General features: G+C 49.9%; 1 protein-coding gene across 2 annotated transcripts in view; it reads left to right on the top strand.

Moving 5' to 3' along the window:
- The window catches only part of ZNF536 (zinc finger protein 536), a 435,554-nt gene extending 417,832 nt beyond the window's left edge, over window positions 1–17,722 (top strand). For both annotated transcript variants that reach the window (XM_047836663.1, XM_047836662.1), the window contains exon 7: window positions 16,620–17,722. In XM_047836663.1, the coding sequence (XP_047692619.1) occupies window positions 16,620–16,864 (245 nt within the window). In that variant the 3' untranslated portion in view covers window positions 16,865–17,722. The remainder of the gene's footprint in view (window positions 1–16,619) is intronic.
- Window positions 17,723–18,773: the final 1,051 nt, after the last annotated feature.

Genomic DNA, 18,773 nt, shown 5'->3' on the forward strand with positions numbered 1-18,773 from the left:
TCTAATCTGAAACAGGCAATCAAGCACAGAGGCAGGGCTTCAGAAGGCATAATCAGAGTTTTAAAAGCAAAGGGGAGGGGGAAGCCAGAAATTCAACTGCAGTTATGAGGCAGATGTGTTTGCAGAGAATGTGAGAGGTTATTAGGGCTTTCAAAGTGGACCAACGTAAGGGATCCCGGAGTGCAGAGGGAGAGGGAGAGCTGGGCGGTGGCTGCCGGCACCCGGGCGCCTCCTGGCATCCCCCCCGGCACTGCGCCGAGCCCTGGGCAGAGCCCCCACCTTGACTCAGGGGACTGGGGTCTTTGTCTCCGCAGGCGGCCGTGGCAGGGCCCGGGAGGCCCCATCTTGGAGCTGCGGCCGCCCTTAAGAGTTAAATCATGTTGATATACAGGAAGGAAATGAAATAGACGAACTCACTCCTCTTTTCTTCCTACGGATTTTTCTTTTTTATTCTGAAGATAGAATTACTGTTTGTAAGCATCTGAAAGTCATTAGAGGCCCTGCAGTCTGTCAGGTGCCGACGCAAGAAGCTGCTGAAACCAAACGGGTGCCTGCACCGAGGGCTGGGAATTTGTCATGTGCTGATGAGCAGTTATAATAATATATGAGCAAATCACAAGCATTCTGCAAATTAATCAAATTTTTTTCCCCTTCTCCCTTGTCTCTGGGAGAGTGGCTTTGCAGGCAGACGTAGGTGAAGCAGTTTTACTCACAGATGGTCGCTCTGGCATCAGATGGAATTTATATAACAGTAATTCTGATTTCCTGCCAAAGTAGCAGTGAACACACCAGGGAGATTGTAGAAGGCAAGTCATGTGGTTTTGCTGAGGTTGTTGTGGGAAGTTTAAGGGGGGAAATCTCAAATTTTCCTCTTTGCCTTTACTGTTTTTGCCTGAAGGGCCAGAAACGGAACGCCATTCTGCCATGGGCGAAATCCGTCACATCTTTCCTTGTGACTCGTCTGAAAGTGCTTCGCAGCTGTCGGAGCTGCTGGCGGTGACAGAGCCCCAGGACTCCTGATCCTCGCTGGCGCCTTACAAGATCCGAGGGGGGCAGGTTCACAAGGTGGTCGCCCCAGAGCCGGCGGGAGGCAGGGGCCCTTGCCTCCGCGCAGGCCGCGCTCGCTTACCCTCCTGCCTCCCCGTGGCATGGGGAGGCCTACAAGGGCTTTTCTTTTCAAGTGTTTTATTAAATGAAGAGTCTAACAACGCTCACTTTAATTACACACGGGCTCCGTTTATAATTCCTCTGGATTTATTCACGTAGCTGAAAACGATGGAGCTGGTGATAACAATGATCTTCTGGGTTTAGCGGCTCAGAAAGCTGGGAGCGCGCTGGTGTGTAAGTGTGTGTGCGGCGTGGGCGTGCCCCGGGTGCCCCCAAGGCCTCTCTGTGCTCCCGCGCCCTTGGCCCCCACCCCGCCCAAACTGCCCTCTCCCTTTGGAAGCCACGTCTTGCCGGGGACGAAGAGGTCCGCGAGGAGTTGGCGCTTGGGGGGGCCACGCGTTGAGGGACCAGTTCTCAACGCAGGGCGCCTTTTCCCTGCGGAGGGGACAACGATGAAGCGATATCAAGATGGCGTGGACACTGCATTATGCAAGGAAGTCCTGATGCTGTGGGCCTTCTCTTTATCTTTCTTTCTTTCTTTTTTTTTTTTTTTTTTTTTTTTTTCCTAATGTAAAGCCCTGCCCATTTGTTTTGGTTTACGTGACTCCAGAGAAGTAAGTGGATTAGACAGAAACTTTAGCACGCTTCGTCGCAGCTGGGTGCCGACATCTGTCATTCCTCACCCATATTCTGGATCATGCCAGCAAGAGAAAGCAAAGTCTGACACCTTTGATTTTAGAGAGAGCCTTTTATAGGGGAAAAAAGAGAAGAAAGGAATAGCATTTCCTTTGTGACTTCATAAGAAAAGCCACCTCTCTTCTAGGCTTTATTTATTTTATTTTATTTTATTTTTGGCATGTGACAACATTAGTGGCACTCAGAGAGAGCCGAACGTTGAAAAGTTTACGCTTCTCCTTTTTACTTTGTAATTTTCTATTGTCCGTGGTACCGATTTGTAGAATTGGGCATGATAAGAAGTGGCTCTTGAAAATACATCCACTGTGCCCGTGTATATGGATATGTACTCTGGGTACGGATCGAGGGTGTCTGATTCCTTTATGGAAAGAGAGATGTGTGATTCTCTCTCACACATCAACTCACATTAATGCAACACAACAGCACCGAAATTTTATGCAATATGAGTGTTCCCGCCGCGCCGTTTTTGGTCAGATTTTCTGCAACCCATGTGAGGCCCCTCCCCAAACCATACGACGCCCCCCCCCCCCGCCCCCACCAAGAAATGTACTAATGTTTTCATGAAGACATATGTGGGTAGTGAATTATCCACAGATAACCTTGGATGCCAGCTCTTGGTGGATTGGACGTGCCTTGTGCTGGTGCGGTGTTTGTGTTGGGCGCTTCTGTAGGTGTGCCCCTCCCCCCCCCCCCACGCCTTCACCGGTGTGGCACAGTGCACAGCCCGTCCTCGGCACAGGCCAGGATTGGGTCCCCCTCCCGTATTTAAATTGTACAATAAAACAGAAACTACAATTAAGCGCTGATGTGTTCGCTTTAAGCCACACAATGGAAAACAGGAAACGGTTGAAGCAGAGACCACCCACTTGTTTATTTCACTGGGTGTGTCCAGGAATGCGGCTCTTCTGCAGGATGAGAGCCACACAAAGACCTCACCCAGTGTCCCGCCCCCCCCCCCCCCCCCCCCCCCCCCCCGACCCTAGAGAAGGTGAGGCCCGGGCAGTTGGGCGTGGACAGGACGGGACAAAGCAGAGACTGAGCACTCTGAGGCCCACAGTGCCAGGAGGTAGATCATGCCAGCAGAGAAGTGGGCCCAAGGGCAAACTGTGCCCAGCTAGGGGGCCCCCCGGGACCCAGCTCTGACTGGCTGCCTCTGGGAAGATCTTGCCAGAACTTCTGACTTTTCAAGGTAAACGAGAAACCCATGTTTTTACCTGAAATCTCTTTGTTTTGGAACATTGGCCATACCCCCCCCCTCCTTTTTTGTTCTCATAGTGTTGAGGACAAAAAATAAATATGTGTGTGCCTCCAGCTTGTGACCTCTGAGGGGAGTGAAAGTGTATACGTGCAGGGTAGCGATGGAATCTGTGGGGGTGCCCACTTGACCCCCTGGGCTCTGGGGGGCCTCGGTCTGGTTGCGTGGTGACAGCTTGACATCACACAGGAAGTGGCTATAGCTGGCTGAAGGCATGGGGAGGAGAGGGTGTGGCTCCTGGAGCTGTAATGGGGACACCGAGCTCCCCCGCAGGCAACGCAGGAAAATGCACAACCACCCAATGACCGAAAGTGCACCGGAAGGTGGGTGAGCCCTCCTGCGCCCTCCTCGAAGGGGCAGAGTGGGAGGGGGAGTGAGGCAGCCTGGACTGGAGTCTCCAGGGGTCTCCAGGGCACAGAGCTCTTAGATTTTCCTGGCGAATTCCCCAGGGGAGGGGTCTTTGCGGTCACCTGTCAGGAGGGGTGTCTGGCACCGGAGGAAGGACACCAAGCAGGGTGGAGGGAAGCGAGTTCGGGATATGTGCACTCCTCACGAGACCAGAGAGAAGCAAGCCTGTTCAAGCTCAGGGCTGCCCATGCCAGGGTGTCCTCAGGCCTCCACGAAGGTGAGAAAATGGGGCTGGACACAGGGGCCACGCACCCAAGGCAGCACCCAAGCCCAGCCTACCTGGTGCTCAAGGGACACAAGCCCCAGGACCCCTCGAGCAGCGCCTATTCTGTGAGGAGCCGCTGGACTTGTCCGTCGCCCCAGGGAAGAGAGGGACCCTCCAAGCCTGCGTCCTGGGAAGCCTTATCGGGCAGCGCCTGACAACGCAATCGAGGGCCTAAGCGTGTGGCTCTTTGGCAAGTGCCAGTGGTGCTCTGCGGCTGGGTCCTTCGAAAGGCTTCCGGGAAGTGTGGGGGCTTTGGCGGGCCTGACTGGAAGGCATATGCAGGCTGCGGTGGGCAAATCCCTGGTGGGCCTGGCAGTGGTGTGAGGTAAGAAGGGGCTGCGAGCCAGAAAGCCAGGCTGAGGAACAGGATGCCGTGGGGAGACATAGGGAGTCATTGAAGGTTGGAGAGCAGAGGCGGGCACACGTGCACACTGGCTTGCTGCGTGTGGCACGCCTGCGGCCCTTCTGTCCTTCTGGTGTCCTTCTTGTGCCCCGAGAGTCCTCGCTGTTGTCCTGGGGTGGGCTGTGGGTGCCGGAGGTGGGTCACGTGGAGCAGGGCTGGCTGTCACAGCTTCCTCTACTGCCCATGTTGTTGCCATGGGGACTTCAGATGACTGCATCTAGCCCAGTGTCCTTAAGGAGGGAAGATGCGGGTAGTGAGAGTCTGAAGAAGAGGTGTTGCGTTGGCAAATCTCAGGGGCCCTCCGTTGTTGCCATCTCTTGAGGATCGCCTTAATAATTTCACTTAAAGGGCGCCTGGCGGGCTCTGTGGGTTAAGCCTCCGGCCCTTGATTTCAGCTCAGGCCCTGATCTCAGTTTGTGGTTCGAGCCCCACATCGGGCTCTGCTCTGACAGCACAGAGCCCGCTTGGGATTCTCCCTCTCTCTCTCTTTCTCCGCCCCTTCCATGCGCACTCTCTCTCAAAATAAATAAATAAACATAAAAAAGGAAAAGGACAGACAAAGGCTTGCTGCATCCCACACTCTACGTAAATATCCCCACCCCCCTGCCCCCCGGGATGACCTAACTCCCCGCTCCTTCGTGTGGGCTGTGCGGTGACTTCCTTCCCGGGGAAGTGTGCCTGAAGAGCACAGCGTGGAGAGGGGACAAGACCAACTTTCCAGGGCAGACACCTGACGGGCACAACCTCCGCCGGGTCACCAAGGTCAGAGTGACAGCCGTGCCCTGATCCCATGCAGTGGGAAGTCACTGCACCTCTGTGGTCTTCCGCCCCAAACCCAAGTCGAACCGTGAGAAATCCCAAATGAGAGACCTCCTACAAAACATTCCTCAAAACTGTCAAGGTCATCAAAAACAAGGAAAGCCCGAAAACCTGTCACGGCCAACAGGCACCTCAGGAGACACAACTACTAAATGTAATATGGCATCCTGGATGGGATCCTGGAACCGAAAAAGGACATTAGGTAAAAATGAAGGAAATCTGAATAAAACATGGGCTTTGCTTAATAATAGTGTATCAATATTGGGTCATGAATTGTAACAAATGAACCCTACTAATGGAGGGTGTTAACATTGGGGGGGATGGGTGTGACAGGAGAATTTGCTGTAGTATCTATGCAACATTTTTGTAATTCTAAATCTATACTAAAATAAAATTTTTATTTAAAAAGTTCATAACGGATTTTTTTCTCAATGTTTATTTTTGAGATAGACAGAGTGTGAGCAGGTGGGGGGGTGGGGATGGGGCGGGCAGAGAGAGAGAGAGGGAGACACAGAATCCGAAGCAGGCTCCAGGCTCTGAGCTGTCGGCACAGAGCCCGACGCGGGGCTCGAACCCACGAACCGCGAGATCATGGCCTGAGCCGAAGTCTGACGCTTGACCGACTGAGCCACCCAGGCGCCCCTAAAAACTTCTTCAAAGGTGAATTTGGTTGGTTCTCAGCGGACAGTGACAGCACAGCACCCCAGATCAGGAGATGGCCACAGCATTAGCTGACACTGACTTCGTGATGCTGAAATCCCTCCTGGAGGAGGTGGCAGCGGGGGCAGCACTCCACAGGGCCTGCGTCCAGGAGCGGGAAGGAGACAGGCAGGGCTGGAACACCAACCCCCGGCCAGCATCTCTGTTACTTAGGCACAGTAGGGAAGGGGGCGGGCTTTCCAGTCAGAAGCCAGGATTCAAACCTTACCAGTTTGAAGGATATCGTGCTCTTGGAGCAGCACGCTCAGCCTTTCCAAATCTCCCAGTTTTCATCTGTAAAATGGGCAGAACAAAGTTCCCACACAGAGTTGATGAGAGGGAGGCCTGTGAATTGCTGAGCACCATGTGTGCACGTGCATGTGAAATAAACGTTCCCCAGATACAGTTACAAGTATTTATTGACCGACTCACGCTCTGAAGCGCCTGTGGTGTGGTAGCCTTGAATGAGAATCGCCATTCCAGTGACAACGCTGAAGGCAGGCCTCAGGGTCTCCACTTGTCAGCTGAGGACACTGAGGCCCTGAGAGGCTCTGGGTTTCCTCGCAGCCGCGAAACCAGAGGGAGGCTGAATCCAGCTTTGCAACCGCTCCCTTTGAGCCTGCCGCCGGGGCTCAACCCACTGCCTCTCTGAGGCATCAGATTCAAGTTCAGTTAGCATGAAAGCTGAGAAAGTGAGGCTGGATTCCAGGAGGTGTCTGTAGAGAAGAGCGTCTGGCAGAGGGTGTAGGAGCCTTCCAGATATTCCCAGCGCTGCACACGCCTGCCTCCCAAGCCCAGAAGGATCACACCCAGGAGCGTCCTGCCCTTCCATGCCCATGGCCCCGAGGTGGTCGCTTTCTCCGGAACTCTGGCCCCTACAGTGCAGATTTGGCCTTAAACCGTGTTTATTCGTTTGCCCCAGGTGGCCTCTGTGCTCGGGGAGCCACCAGCCTGCCTGGGTGGGCAGGAGAGGCAGCCTGGAGTGCAGGCCGCGGGCACTCACAGGCAGCTATTGATCCGGGATCTTAAATCATTCCCCGGATTTTATGAAAGCATTTATGTTTATCATTAAATAACCTTCAAAGGGTCGATGAACTTACTTTCCTTTTTTGGAGATTTTTAGATGTGTAATATAATAATACTCTCACAATGCCCCGTGTTTGTCTCTGGGTAAGTGACTTCATCCTGAAAGGTGATGGAGGAGACCAAAGAGAGAGGGTGCTGCCCTCACTGTAAGGCGGGAGCCAGGAACAGAGGGGCTGGTCGCTCGCCCCACATCACACAGCAAACCTCACCCCTCCTACTACTCCGTTCTCTCCCAGCATTTCCAGGGGAGGGTGGGTGCAGGAGTTGGAACACTTCTCCGTGTACTCAGTAATTCAGTCATCTAGTTATGTCAGTATGACTTGTGGGTGTTTGATACTTCGGGCTATAATCTGATGCTGTGTCATTCACTTTGTTGCTAAAATTGTTCCAGCTCTGGCCATTGGGGGCTCTTTCATTTGGCTCTGTGCTACTTTGACATACCCCCACCAATGTGTGGGTTTTTTGGGCGATTCCTTACTTTCTGGCAAAAGACGCTCCAGGATCATCTCATGTATTTCCTGTTCCAGCCGTAGAATCGGCCATTTCTACAAAAAGCCTTTTGTTTTCTTTATGTGTTTTTACCTATTTATTTTTGAGAGAGCGAGCAAGCACGTGCGCCCACACACACACACACACAGAACACACGATGGGGAAGGGCAGAGAGAGGGAGAGGGAATCCCAAGCAGGCTTTGCACTGTCAGTGCGGAGCCCTACACGGGGCTCGAACTCATGAATCGTGAGATCATGACCTGAGCCCAAATCAAGAGCCGCCTAACCGACTGAGCCCCATAGGTGCCTTGTTGGTTCCTTTTCTTGAGAGTGGTGCTACAAATCAAGTGTGGATGTCACGGGTTCTAGGCCCGCTCAGCTGACGGGACAAGGAAACATAAGTGTGCATGCTAACTCCTGCACGTACTCATATCTGTGTCACATATATTGAACTGAACACAAGTTCACTCTGATGTCTCTAATCTATTACCACATGGATCAAAATTTGCTTTTAAAATAGTGAAATATTTTTTGGTAGTGTTTTGAATTAAAACCCAAATCACAGGATATTTGAAACCCGAAATTAGTTATACTAAGGATATTCCAAAGTGTTTTAGCATCTTTGATTAGATGGATGAATATTTTTTCAAAAACTGAAAACATAAATTATGTACCTGATTAGAACCATTCTTGCCTATTTGGAATTAGGGAAATTATATATACATATATGATGTGTGCAACTGTGAAAAATAGCTTTATGTTGGTTCCATGTGTGTTCGTGTATATTTTTACCCATCTCATTGCCTCCGCTGAGCCTATTGAACCTGGACGGCTGGCCAGGGTCCTGGGCAGAAGCCCCTCCAGTTTGCAGCGTCAGGGTCAGCTGCAGACACTGAGAGTGAGCAGTAGGTGAGAGCCAAGTGGAGACCAGCCGACCGCCCTGGAGGCCTGACCCCGGGTGAGCTTGCTGGGCATCTCCGTGCTTGGATTCCTCCCATGCCTGTGGGTCCACCTCTGGGGCCGTGTTTCTAACATACGCAACTGGTCCTATAGGTGGAGCCATTTTCTTAACTACCAACCTGCATTTTGCAAATGTCCCCAGTTTCAAGGAATTGCGAAGGGCTCCAGTTGGGTGGCAGCAGGAGTGGTGTTGCTCAGGATGGTACCTCTCAGAGGAGGCACTTCCCAAGCCTCATGGCTCTAGGCATGTGAGCCGGTCCTTTCTAGAAAACCGTGCCATAAAATGTGACTGTGGGAGACCCTTCTGGGCTCTTAGAGATGCTCCGTGATCCTGTGCTCCAATGAAGATATTTCAGAAAGGAAAATGGTAGTGTCTCCAGGTGAGTCAGACACGGACTTACTGTAGGCAGCTTTCTCGGGATCTGAACTCACTCAGGCCGCAAGTGGGTTGTGGCCAAGGCTGATCTAGAAGTCATGGCAGCGGTGTTCCTCTTCATTGACCCACGTGTTTTCTTGTTGCATTTATTTCAATGAACAATAAAAGGGCCTGGTGGGATTGATCTGAAAGGCTTGCCCTGGTCTGAGAGATGGCTGGGCTGTATGAGGACACAGGAGATTGCCTGTGTCTCTGAGAGATGGCTGGGCCATGTGAGGACTGCCCATGGGATTGCCCATGTCTCTGTGTCTACCCCGGGGCCAGGGACCCCACTTCCTCCCACTTACACACATGACCCTCTTCTGGACCCTCTTGCTTGTGCTGACCATGTACCATGACTGGAGATTGTCCGTCTCCACTGTAGATCCCCTTGTTCCAGCGTCCAGAATTGTGCCTCTGTCGCCATGTATAGACCCTGCCTGTGGCCAAACAGCACATGTGTCCTTCCTCAAGAATGTTCTTCCTCTCCCAGGACTCTTTCAGGGCCCGTCCTCAGAGCCGTCTTTTTGATGGGAAGCTGGAGCCTGGCTCAGAGCAGCTGGATGTCCTCTCCTGGTAAACTCTTGGCCCCTAACTCCTCCCACTGGAGAGGGCGTCCACTGGGCTGTCACCCCTGAAGGCAGCGTGAGACTGCAGCCGGTCACTCAGCATGTATTGGTGGGCGTTGTGTGAGACATGCAGAACAGATGCCCTTCCTGCCCTCGTGGTGCCGAAAGTCCTGTGTCATTCCTACAGCAGTCTGCTCGGTGTAATGCATGCAGCAGGTGCTGAATGTGCGCTCGTGGAAGTGGGTGGGGTTCCAGGAGTTGTGTGATGGAAGCTGGGAGTCTTGTGGCTCGGTGACAGCCATGTGCACAATGCCTGGCTTTGGTGGGTGTCTCGAGGCCACAGCGGTGCCTATTGTCTCTAAGTGGTGTGGCAGGTGACGCGTGTGCAGTATCACACACACACACACACACACACACACACACATTATAGTGCACGTCCTTCCAGGGTGTTCATAGACTCCCTCCTGGAGCATCCCGGGTCCTGTGGAGAATCTTCCGACAAGCAATTTCCAGTGACCGGCAGGAGGGAGCAGAGGGGAGCATCTGTTGTGAGACAACCCTCAGGTTGAATTCCTGGTCGGAAACCAGCTAGCCACATACTCCTGACTTTGGACAATTATCTAATCTCCCTGGGCTCGGTTTTCTCATCTGTGAAACGGGAAGACTCCTCTCTAGCACATGTCCCTCCTGGGGGTTGTGAGGACCGTGGCCGCGGTTCCTGCAAATGTGCCCCGATGAGTTGTCCCGAGGCCGAACGCCGGTGGTTGGCCGCCGACTGCTCCACCCCTCCCGTCTGCCATCCCGCCCCCGGAGAGAAACCATCCGCTTAGAAAGTGTGGAAGCCCCGTGGATGTAGCCCCATCTCTGCCCACAATTGTGGGCCTGTAATTAATGGATGGTCCCCCAAGGGGAGGCATTTTCCGCTCCCCCTTAGGTACAGGGAAAGAGCAGATATTTCCATCGCAGCAAGTAAGAAAAATATCTTGTTTCCCCACTTTTGCTATAAACAATGTACGACTTGCTTTCTCCTTACTCCTCTTGACCCTCCACACTGTATACATATTTATATATTATTCATAGTGGATTAAAAATGAATGTGCTCTTTACCACGGCTCTACGGCGCAGTGACAATACAAATTAACGTATGATGTACTTACTTTTCACATGGCAGTGATGGGAAATGTTGATGGTCTCGAAGTGAGAGGTAGAGAGACGGAGTGCGGTGGGCGGGGGGGGCAGCGGGGGGCACCCATCTGGCCGCACGTCAGGGCCCCGGCTGCAGACAGGGATTGGGGCTATCCTCAATCAACCGTGCTGCTGCAGGGCCGGGAAGGCCTCCTCACTTCCCATCACCCGTGGAAAGAGGGCCACGGTCCCCAGTGGGTCCTGTGAGCCTGGCCCCTGTCCGGCTCCCTCCACCATGACCTGGGCTTCACTTCCACCATGACCTGCCCGCAGACCCCTGCACTGCTACCAGTCTCCCTATCCCTGTGCCTGGGCTCAGGCCTGCCCCTGTCTGGAGTAGCACTTCTCTCCCTGTCCCTTCTCCTGGCTGCCTCTCCCATTCTTTCTCCCATCCACCCATCCATCCATCCATCCCTTCCTTTGCTTGCAAAATACTTGATGGGTGTCTGTGATGGGCCAAGCATCGTGCTAGGTGGGGAGAAACAGCAAACCCCAAAAGCAAAACCCCACAGCCCCTGCACTGCAGAGCTGGCTGTCCAGTGGGGAAGATAGACGCAACTGTCTGTTCGCTCAGCTGCCATTTCTGGAAGCTGTGCTGCAGAAGATTTTTCTATGATGGCCCTCATCACCATCATGGTGAGTCTGGGGTGATTAGGCCTCCTTGAGGCAGAGGCAAGGTGTGCCAAAGGCCACAGCTACACAGTAATTAGATGAAGCAGGGGAAGAGAGCATTCTGGATTAGGGAACAAGAAGGGATGGAGCGAAGGTCCTGTGGCAGGAAGGAGTAGGAAGCATTTGCAGAACGCTGAGAGTCCTGTATGGCAGAGACAGCAAACTGTGGGTGGGGCGGGGTGGGGGAGGAGTTGAGGGTGAAGCCAGGTCAACAGACAAACAGGGGCTCACGTTCCTCTGGGTTGAACTCTTAGAACCCCCCAGTCACCTCTACTGTATCACCACCTGCATTGCCCCAAAGTGTTTCTAGAACAGGATAGAACAGGATCCACTAGATGGGGAGATGTTTCCGGCATGGGGTCTGACCCAAAGCCCATCCTAACCCACATTTGTTGAACTTCATCCAATGGAAATGCAACGTTAACAACTTGGTCCTTTGGACTCTGAAGGTTTTCCAGATTCCCCAAAACTCCCATTCAAGGGCAAATGCCCCGCGGACAGACAATATCTCAAGCTTCCACTGAAGACCACCTGAGGTAGGTAGCACAAAACAGTGGTACCTGAGACACTCGCTGAATCCGTACATTTGAGGAAGAGGGGAACGCCGAGGCCCCCGCCAGGCTTAGACGGGCGGTGAGATGACGACGATAGAAACAGCAGGCGTGACAGTGACAGACAGCTGATTCATATGGTCCCGTATTCCTTCCAGACTTGACCTCTTATTTTATCTGCTCCTCGTGACATCCTGTGGCAGAGTCTGCCCCATTTTCAAGGTGTGGGAACTGAAGCCTCGAGAGATCACATTCCTTACTGGAGGTCAGACCCAGAGACTGAATTCCCTGCCCCCCCCCCCCCACACCTACAGATGGATCCCTTCTCTGTCACAAATCTTTGAACACACAGTGAACTATTCCGGGGATCGCTCAGATTTGGAGTTTGTTCCCAAGCCTTTGCTTATGGTCTCTGACCAAAAGGTCACAGACCTCCACAGGCATCACTGCTCATGTGCCAATACCAGGGGCTTCAAGTGTACAAAAGCGTAGAGAAACACGAATTGATTCATCCAGGTTTAGCTGGATTCAGGAGGGTACCAAATTTCAAAAGGGCTTTGCATCACAATAGCTTTCTGTTTGGGAGTCAATGTTTGTGGCACCAAGGGACAGACTTCCACTTGAAACTTGATCCTTTGGCGAACACACTGACTTCTTCTGGGACTTTCAACAAGCCACTTAGAAGCTGGGGGGGGTGGGGGAGGTGTTGTATGTGTATATGTATATCTCATAAAAACACACTACCATCATGGCTCTTGTAACGATTTTGGAGAATTAGGGCATCTGGGTGCTTTATACCTGGTGGAAATTTTTTTAAATCGAAACTGCCCGGGTTCACTGTATCTTAACTTCTTCATCTGTGCAATGGGGCTGATGTCACTCCTGGACCAAAGCGCCCTAAAGCTCAGAAATGAGGATAGCATACAAAAATATATGTGAAAAGCTATGGAATGCAGGCTTGTGGGATCTTCAGGGTATAATGGGTACTATCATTATAATCTACAGTGCTTCTACCTACAAGGTATAGGGCAAGGTCAGGATTTATTATGATTCTAATAGTGTATAGACTTTCTTCTAAAAGTACACATGCATAGTGTTATATACATTTACATATAGATTTCCATCTCACCTAAGTTAAAACGAAAACTAATTCCCTACTTACTAATGTTTTGACCACGGATGTATCCAAATATGCCAGAATTCTAGCACATCCCTCACGGTACCAAGACTTAGAGACTCAGCGAGTGCCATAGGTTAAAACGTGATTAATATTTTAAAATAAATTGGTGGCGAAAATGTACCAGGTGCTTTCAGGCCACGTGGGCCAATTCAAAAAAGCTTTTTTTTTGTGAATAAAGGTGACATTTGAGGTTCTCCACTTGGCTTGCCAAGATGCATGTTGCATGGCTCTCCTGGTGGTACAATTTGCAGAGAAGGTGGCTTCCAAAGGTTGTAGTGTAGAATTCATACAGAAATGTATTATTCGTAATGATAATGGAAAGTATAACTTGGGGCGCCTGGGTGGCTCAGTCACTTAAGCGTCTGACTCTTGATTTCGGCTCAAGTCAGGATCTCATGGTTCATGAGATCGAGTCCCTGCATCAGGCTCTGCGCTGACAGCGTTGGGGCCTGCTTGGGATTCTCCCTCTGTGTCTCTGCCCCTCCCCTGCTCGTGTGCCCCCTCTCTCTCTCAACATAAGCAATCATTGAAAAACAGAGAGAGAAAATACAATAAATAGCCTTGACAGATGGACAAAAACAGTGGAAGAACAGAACCACGTTGAATCCTGGGACCTGAGGCAGACGTATTGATCAATACCACGGTTTGGTCTTTCCTCATGGTTGCGTTAGATTCTTTGGATCGTGGTACCAAGAGTTCTGGTTTTACTTTTGATTTTTATTTCTTTATTATTTGGAGTTCTTAACTCTGGAGACTTGTCGGACCACGGTGCTATTCTCCGTCAGTGATTCGCTACCATGTGATTCTTATGTCGGGTGAGCTAGCTCCAGCTTTGGGTGAGCCGTGACATTAGCATAATAGGCTCCCACCTAGCTGAGCTGCCTTTGGTGGCTACCGAGAAAATGCAGTCCGTTTCTGAGAAGATTTGGATAAAACTTTAAAAACATTTCTTACGCGTCCTGAGAACTGGTGTCTCAGTTCTGCTCAGGTTCTTTGGATGCCCTTCGATTAGTTCAGATGCCTCTGGCTATAGATTCGGGCCCTCTTTTCTTCTGCTCAACAGTTGCTCTCCCCGAGTACTCAGAATCTTCTCTCCCTGAGCCCTGGGTATGGTTTAGTGTCCACAGCAATGGCGGCTTCTTGAGTTGGGTGTCTGGGTCTTGGGATCTGCTTGAAACTCACGGATCCCTGGCTTAGGACTGACTTAGAGTCACTATTCTGGTGGAGAGAATGGCTTTTCCTGCCCTACTGCCACTGACTGGATTGTTCCCTGTTGTGTCTGTGCCCTAACTCCAGCGTGATGAAGAATGGGGCCACTTACCTTCTTTGTAAACTTCCTATATCCACGTAAGAAATAGGAGTCTCAGCTCTCCTTCCCCACCAACCCAGGGCCTTCCCTTGTCTTCTGTGGGAGAGGTAACCAAGCCCTAAGGGTGGCACTGGGTCGCAGGCAGGCAGGAGTGATGCTGGCGAATCTTTCTCTTATCTGACAGTCAAGGCCCTGGCCCCTCCTGCTGATTGTTTGCGCCTCTTCTTGCTGTGGTAGACAATGCAGAAGGGCCAACAGTAAGTGTACTTTTCTTGGGCTTCATTTATTCTTAACTCCAAAGTCCACAGCTTTGCAAATTGGCTTTTGGCCAAGTGGGAAAGTTGATCAAATCCAGCCTTGCGTTAGAGGCAACAGTAGAAACAAAAGACGCAGAAACCCTATCCAAAAATATAGAATACCTTAAAAAAAAAAGGCAAGGTGAAACAATGATAGGTGAGTTCCCTAAACAGTTCATGCCTGCTTTCTCTGTGCCAGGCAGTGGGCTTGGCACCGATGGTCCTAAGAGGGCTATGCTTCCTGCCAGAAGCTCCCGGCCAATCAGGGGGATCAATACACAGTAGCCCACAAAAGCAGCATCCCGCTTGGGTGGAACCTCGAGAGGAGAGAGAGAATGGAAGCGGTATTTCAGGGACAGGGTCGCACGGCAAGGGCATGGAGACCCTGCAGAATGAAGCCTTTTTGCAGAGACCATTAATGGTTTGATTTGGTGTGGACAAAGGAAGGATGCTCCAGAGGAGGTGGGGGAGGTGGCTGGGACTGGACTTGGAGGTCCTGATTATCCCTTAGAGGGCAGGTGACCATCCAAGGTTTGAGGCAAGGAAATCACAGCTGAGCTCCTCCTTTAGGGGCCCACTCTGGTATTTCTGGCAGAATACCGGGTGGGGGGGGGGGGGCGGTGGGACGCCTGACAGCGTGAAGCCCTCCTGCAGGCCGCCATGTTCATAGTCTAGGCAAGAGTTGGGACACACCGGATCAGCCTTGAGGGGGGATGGGAAAGAAAGAGGGAGACTCACCAGGTAGAAGAGATTCATCCTGGAGATCAATTGGCTAGGAGGGAGGGCAGGGAGCACTCCCTCCGCAAACCAAGTAAGAAAGAAGGAAGATTCTAGGACCGTGTGCAATGAGAAGTGAAAGCGAACTCCAGCTCCAAACATTTGGTTGGCCTCCAGTTTCTCGGGAACAAGACTGCTTTGCTAAGTAGATACACAGGACTTCTGCTATTACTGTTGCAGCCAAAGTGCTGAGTGTGCTGTTTGGATGTTTTCTGGTGTAAATGGTTGGGCCTTTTTATTTACTTGTTTATTTTTCGGAGCAAATGAAACCCAGCCTCGGGCCTTGACCTCTCTGGGTGCTGCTGGGTGGGACAGTACTCAAGAACTTCCAGGAATGGACATCCACAGCTTCCGAGCATCAGCGGGGAATGCGATTGTTCTATTATAACTTCCCAAACCAGATGCTTTACTGGTTCCTCAGTGGGTGCCTGTCTGCTCTACCTCAGGACAGAGAAATCAAGCATGACGGATTGGGTGGGTTTCCACTAGAGTCCACGTTTTGTTCTGATTTAGGGCGTTTCTAGAAAAATTTGATTTCAAGGGTTACTATTCAAAATCTAGCTTCTTTAAAACTACCCTGGCCGTGGTTATTTGAACATTTCGGTTGCCGCCGATATCTTCTCCGGCCTCCTCTTGAAACCCAGTGGTTCTACAAGTGCTTCCAGCCCTGCCCCAGAGCGAGGCTTGGGCCACGGCCCTGCGTCACCCCACTGCACACACACACTCCCTCCTCATGCTCTGTTGCTTATCTGTAAAGAGTCGATGGGAGGATAAGAAAGTGAACTGGCTTAGTGCTGAGACCTGAGTCAGAATCCCAGGCGGAGGGATTTATGGCTTTGTGTGTGTGTAGAACTGGGGTCAGCAGAGTACAATACAGGGATCAAATCCCTCTACTGTCTGTCTTTGTGCAGCCTGGGAGCTAAGAATGGTTTCTACGTTTTAAATGGTTGGAAGAAAAAAAAAAAAAAGAAGAAGAAGAAGGACGACTATTTCATCTCCCACGAAAATTATACGAAATTCAAATTTCAGGGTCTAAAAAAAAAAGTTTTGAATTTCATCAATAAAGCGTTGGAAATTTATTTCCTCCCTTGTCACAGAGATGCCTACGTAATACCTTTGATTTTGTGTCTTGGCTTGCAAAGCCTAAAATATTGGCTATCTAACAGTGTAGAGGAAAAAAAAAAAAAAGATCTAGGTGTTGGGAACATTCTCTCCTGTCACCGGGAAAGTCTGAATTAAAGCTCTCCCTAGGATGGAAAGGTCTTGTAAATCCCTGTCTGAGTTATTATTAGTGAGTAACTTATTATTTGTCCAGATAGGTATATTGGCTACTTTTCTGTCCTTTGCCAGTCTGAGTTTGCAAAGTGACTGCAATCATAAGACTGATAGCACTGGTAATAATGATGCTGTCCTCTGAGCCGTGGAGGTCGAGGAGGGAACAAGCAGAAGAGCTGACCGGTTCCTCTTTGTGCCCACAGGTCACAGGCCTTTCCAGTGCCGATACTGTCCCTACAGTGCCTCTCAGAAGGGAAACCTGAAGACCCACGTCCTCTGCGTCCATCGTATGCCTTTTGACAACAGTCAGTACCCCGACCGCAGGTTCAAGCGCTCCAGAGTCGACTCGGAGGCTTCTGGGAATTTCGAAGACCCCACAGCTGTCAAGGCGGGGAGCTCAGCAGAGCTAACAGAGGAAGGCTGCAAAGCCCAGGAGCAGCGTAACTGAGCAAACTGACCTGTATATTGCAATATTATTTTACACAGTTTTAAGATTATGCATCTGGTAAAAGAGTTTGCTAACTGCATTCCAAGGGGAAAAAATCATGTACAACTCCCCCACTAGTGTATAGAACATTTAAAAAATTTAAAAAGATATCTATATATATATATATATTAAAGAAAAAAAAAAAAAAAACCCCAGCCCTTGAAAATGGCTGCTAAACTGTTACCCGGCAACAAGTCCTTCCAAACAATGCAGGTGGAAGAGAAGTGATTTCAGAAACGCTCGGTGTCCTCCAAGCTTGAGAAAGCTGGGGGCCCTTCCAACTCTTAAGTCGTCTTTGTCCCCAAATCATGCTCTTAACTGAAAAATGATACCATCTAAATGATTTAGCGTTGCCTTGAAGACGGAGGGGCTGTGTTTTCATTGTTGAAAACACCTCTATAATCTGACACCAGCTGCTGCCAGTTGCCGCCCACCCTAATGAGATGTGCCGAGAGGCAGCCGCGGTGCCAGTCAGACTGGAGCGGTCACTGCAGAGAAAATCAATTCACGTGGTGTCCCAACTGCTCTCGAGAAGAAACCCTAGACCGCCCGCAGCCAGCGCCAGGGCTGACCAGCACTGCAGAGAATTGCCACCTTAAACGTGCATTAAAAAAAACAAAAACAAACAAGCAAACAAAAAAAACACAGCCAAATGAATCAATGGTCAGAAATCATCTGCAGACAAATGCCCATTGCAGGTTTGAGGAGTAATTCCTTTTTTTAGATCAAATCGCAGTATTGAGAGGGAAATGCTTTTTCTTCTTGGTTGTCTGGCTTTTTTTTTTTTTTTTTTTGGATGAAAAAGAAGTTGCTAATAAACAAAACAATTAGGGGTACATTATGTAAAACGTGGTTTAGGAATACTAGCCAACCCTATCCAGAGAAGGTGCTGGTGAGAAGTGGGAATTTATGTAATAATAGAAAGATGGTTTTTTATTATGATTTTAAACATTTTACTTGAATGAAGGCTGCTCCGGTCCTTACGATCAGATTTTTGTCATGTGTTCGTTTTTGTAAGTATCACAGACATGAAGCGAGATTTTCTTCTCTGACAAGCTCTTATGAAATAGCTTGTATTAAAAGACGAATCTAAACATCCTGCTCTCTATCGCTAATGAAGAAAACTGTTTGAGTTAAAAATGTCTGTTTTTGTAAAACAAATGTGTTCTATATTTTTGTAGATTTTAGATTTTTTACTGATTGGATACTCCAAATTTATCAAGTTCTGCACCACCCAGAGGGAGATTTTGAGGGCCAATAATGAACCACTTAACTCATTCAAAAAAAAAAAAAAAAGATTTAAGAAGACTAGTTAAGGGTTTATTCTTGAATCTGCTAGAATGGCGTACGAGTTCAGCCTCTTAACATACTTCCTTTGAGTGACACGAAATTGGTGCTGTTGCTTGTGACGATAGAGAAGTATTGAAGTATTAACTTCTTCTAAAACGAAATCATCCAGACTTAAACAAAAAAAAAGTCGATATTTCCTTGCAGGCTGGGAGCACAGAATAAAACCCCAGGGCCTTAAAAACTTCAGCTCTGCCTACAGCAGTTTACAAAATTTCTAAACTGCTCTCAATGTAAATAAAATGCTTAGCGCTATCCTGAGACCAGAAGGAATCTCAGGCTAATAAGGAATCCGGTTTGCATATGCTGTAGAGAGGGTGTCATCTACCCAAGGTTTCGGTGAAAATGAGGTCGCTGTTCCACGTGGACCCATCTGGCATAGAGCAAGCTGCTTTCTTGTTTTTCTAGAATAGTTCTCACTGCCTTACTTAAATCGAGTTGATAAACTTAATGCAACTGTTTCTATGATCCTAGAGGAAGGACTGAAATGTTATTGAAAACTTTCTGACTGTAGTGAGCTTTA

The sequence above is a fragment of the Prionailurus viverrinus genome, chromosome E2 (genome assembly GCF_022837055.1).
Source record: "Prionailurus viverrinus isolate Anna chromosome E2, UM_Priviv_1.0, whole genome shotgun sequence".
NCBI lineage: Eukaryota > Metazoa > Chordata > Mammalia > Carnivora > Felidae > Prionailurus > Prionailurus viverrinus.